At 33.5% G+C, this 3,309-nt stretch overlaps 2 protein-coding genes across 2 annotated transcripts in view; one reads left to right on the top strand and one right to left on the bottom strand.

The window, feature by feature from the left end:
- Positions 1-1,913, top strand: part of LOC111087114 — a 15,062-nt gene extending 13,149 nt beyond the window's left edge. Inside the window, exon 6 of the mRNA XM_022392596.1 lies at positions 947-1,913. The gene's annotated coding sequence lies outside the window, so the exon portion shown is untranslated. The remainder of the gene's footprint in view (positions 1-946) is intronic.
- Positions 1,204-3,309, bottom strand: part of LOC106464805 — a 10,302-nt gene continuing 8,196 nt past the window's right edge. Inside the window, exons 5-6 of the mRNA XM_013924963.2 lie at positions 2,210-2,260; positions 1,204-1,340 (exon numbers count right to left, since the gene is read on the bottom strand). Coding sequence (XP_013780417.2) covers positions 1,254-1,340; positions 2,210-2,260 — 138 coding nt within the window. The 3' untranslated portion in view covers positions 1,204-1,253. The remainder of the gene's footprint in view (positions 1,341-2,209; positions 2,261-3,309) is intronic.

The raw sequence follows: 3,309 nt of genomic DNA, 5'->3' as shown, positions 1-3,309 counted from the left end.
TACCAATTTTAATTATATATATATATAACTTTCTTTCTTGAATTATATGATCTCTTACAGAAATTGGCACAGATATCTGGGATCCATTCTGTCACCTATTCATCCATTTTAGTACTTTAGACTGTTTATGCGGGTTTTGTTGTTGCAGATTTTGGCTATCTCTTTGGGTCCTCTCTCTTTCTTTCCTCGAAAGATGGCCAAAGGCCACCTGCAGGGGTCACCACTATACAGTAGTGTGCTGTCTGTTAATCAGTCACTAAACACTAAAATAATGTTATATAAGGGACGCGTAACGTTGTAATTTGTAATATCGTGACGTCAGTAAAACGTGCGCATGCCATGAATAATGAGAAGAATTATGCACTTTGTAGGCTACAACACAGCATGACAAATGAACTCCAAAGCAAGAAATAAAAATATCTAGTCCAGTTTGTTTTGTTTTTTCTGTGAGTAATACCTTTCTTTTCATTCTCATTGCTTTTACCACCTCATTATATGCTACACAATGGGTTATCTGTGTTCTGCCCACCACTGGTATCGAAACCCAGTTTTGAGCGTTGTAATCCCACAGACAATGTAATTTATTGAACTGCACTTTACACTCGTATGTCCATAGTTTATAACTGTTCAAGATGCTAACTTTGATTTTTATTTAATTAAAACTCACGTAATCGAAACCGGTTTTAATATTTTGGAAATCAGTGAAACTGCTTTGACCAAAACCATCGATGGGAAAATAAGGAAGCATGGCTGTGACTCACCATCTTGTTTTAGATATTTTTAATTACTTCGTACCTTGTGTTAGAAATTTATCACTCAAATGATTTAATAATTACATTTAATTTGCATATAGTATTCATATTTTCGACTTATCTGTTTAATTTGAGAAGTAAAAAAGCAACTTTCCAGGAGCTGTCTGTATAAATGAAAAATGTTTTATTTCCAGTTCACCAACATCATGAAGTATTTTAGAACAACATCACTTGGGCTTCTTAGAGACAGTGACATGTTTATAAAAAGTCATCAGTTGAAGCAGGTTAAGCATTGTTTCTTTGGTTGGATAAACAAATGAATGAGCCATAAGCTTTAGAATTGTTGCTGAAAAGTTGGTTACCAAAACTGTCTTCCAAATGGAAGAGGGATGAATGTGTGGGTACTCTGTCAAGATGAATTACTGTTTACTTTGAAAAGATATTAGAGATAAGCGTCTCATTTATAACTTCATGGTTAGGAGCTGAAAGAATAAAGGCATTCTATCTTAGGAGTAGTGGACTTTGGTCTCCAGACATTTGGTTACAAGCGTTCGTGTTCTGAGAGAGGAATATGTTGAGGACACATCCCTAAGGGAAAAGCAACATTGCTATAAATACCAAAACTTGTAGACATCAAACAATCATAATAAGCACAATAGGACAGTAGAATTGTTAGCTGAGTTAAGTATTTCATTAGAATTTTCTGACCAAAGTGTTAAATGCTTATACTAATATAAATGATACATTTCCATATAAAAAATTATGTTTTTGTTGGAAGATAACAAATAATTAAAAACTTCTTATAAAACCTAAACTAACTAAATTCATCAAAACTAGAAGTAACTTACAAATTATAAAGCCTCTCGAATATAACAAACTAATTTGAACAGTGTAATGTCAATAACTTAGTTTAAAAACCTTTCTCCAATATAACAAATGAACTTGATGAATGTAATGTCATAACTTAGTTTAAAAACTCTGCCAATATAAAAACTAGCTGTTTTTTCAAGTGTTGTAATGACATAATAAAATAAAAAAGAGCATCTTATAATGTTGCCTATTTCAAAGTTACATGTTTTTTTAATCAAATTTGTTGTACGGTTTTAGAACCACACAGAGGAATCTAACACTACTTTTGTAGCTATCATGCTAATGTATACAACATGTTCGGGATGAGAAAAATGATTGAGTTTCTATAAGGAAGGTATTATATAATGCAAGAAAAAACTATAGGAAAGTTCATTGAAGATCATATGTGAATATTATATTCACTAAATGGAATTTTCTTGTAGATGTTGTTTGAAAGCCAAGATGATGCATTGGAAAATTAAGATATTGCTTAATTCTAGTTCTCATTAAAGTTTAAGTTTGATTAAAACCAAAGTCTTTGTAAATATAAAACACTTTAAACTGTATGTTCATTAATATTATCATCATACTAGGAATGTTAAGCCTACCTCAAATGCTTCAATGTTTTTGTAATCAGTGGCACTGAACGTTTCATTACACTGAAAAAAACACACACATCAGTAATACATTCAATTATAATTTTGATTAGAATAATGTAAAAAAATTAGTCAACTGACTGAACAAAGTAGAAAAATTGGACACACCCTGAGTTTAACAAGAGTCGGTATAATGATCAGAAACACAAGCAGAATAAATGTTTCCTAATGCTGTTCTAAACAATAAGAAGAGATTATAGCTGGAAAAATTATTGTAGTAACTGTGTCAAAACCCTATAGCGTGGAAACCCTTGAGTAAACACCTAGAGAGGAAGCCCTAGATTAAACACTCAGTGTGGAAATCCTAAAATAAACACTGAGAGTGGAAGCCCTATAGAGTGAACACTCAATGTGAAAACCCTATAGAGTAATCACTGAGAGTGGAAAACCTATATAGTAAACACTCAGTTTGAAAACCCCATAAAGTGAATACTCAGTGTAGAAACCTTATATAGTGAGCACTGAGAGTGGAAATTCTATAGAGTGGACACTCATTGTGAAAACACTACAGAGTAAACACTCAATGTGGAAACCATATAGAGTTAACACTCAGCATGGAAACTCTCCAGAGTGAACACTCACTGCAAAAACTCCATAGAGTGAACACTTGGTGTGGAAACCCTATAGAGGGGAACACTTGGTGTGGAAACCCTATAGAGTGAACACTCAGTGTGGAAACCCTATAGGGTAAACACTCAGTGTGGAAACCCTGTAGAGTTAACAAAGTGATTAAATTACAATGATGGAAGCTGTTACTATACAAGTACACTAATATTAAATTATAGAGAGTGATCCTGTAACCTTACTAGTACACTAATATTACATTATAGTGAGTCAAGCTATAATTGTACAAGTACACCGTTACGACTGCGGAAGTCACGTGACGCTGCTGGCGCTGGTGGTGTGCGTGAAATTTCTCGAATGATCATGAATGATCGGGGAGGCCCGAGTGCATTCGAGACGCCCCATTTGTTATTATATAAGCCTGGCAGAGAAGCCAGCGATAGATAGATAATTAAAAAAGACGAATAGTAGTGACGGTAATATAAAAT

This window comes from Limulus polyphemus, unplaced genomic scaffold (assembly GCF_000517525.1).
Source record: "Limulus polyphemus unplaced genomic scaffold, Limulus_polyphemus-2.1.2 Scaffold1746, whole genome shotgun sequence".
Taxonomy (NCBI): domain Eukaryota; kingdom Metazoa; phylum Arthropoda; class Merostomata; order Xiphosura; family Limulidae; genus Limulus; species Limulus polyphemus.
The sequence above is the reverse complement of the archived record's forward strand: the minus strand, read 5'-3'. Positions and strand labels throughout refer to the sequence as shown.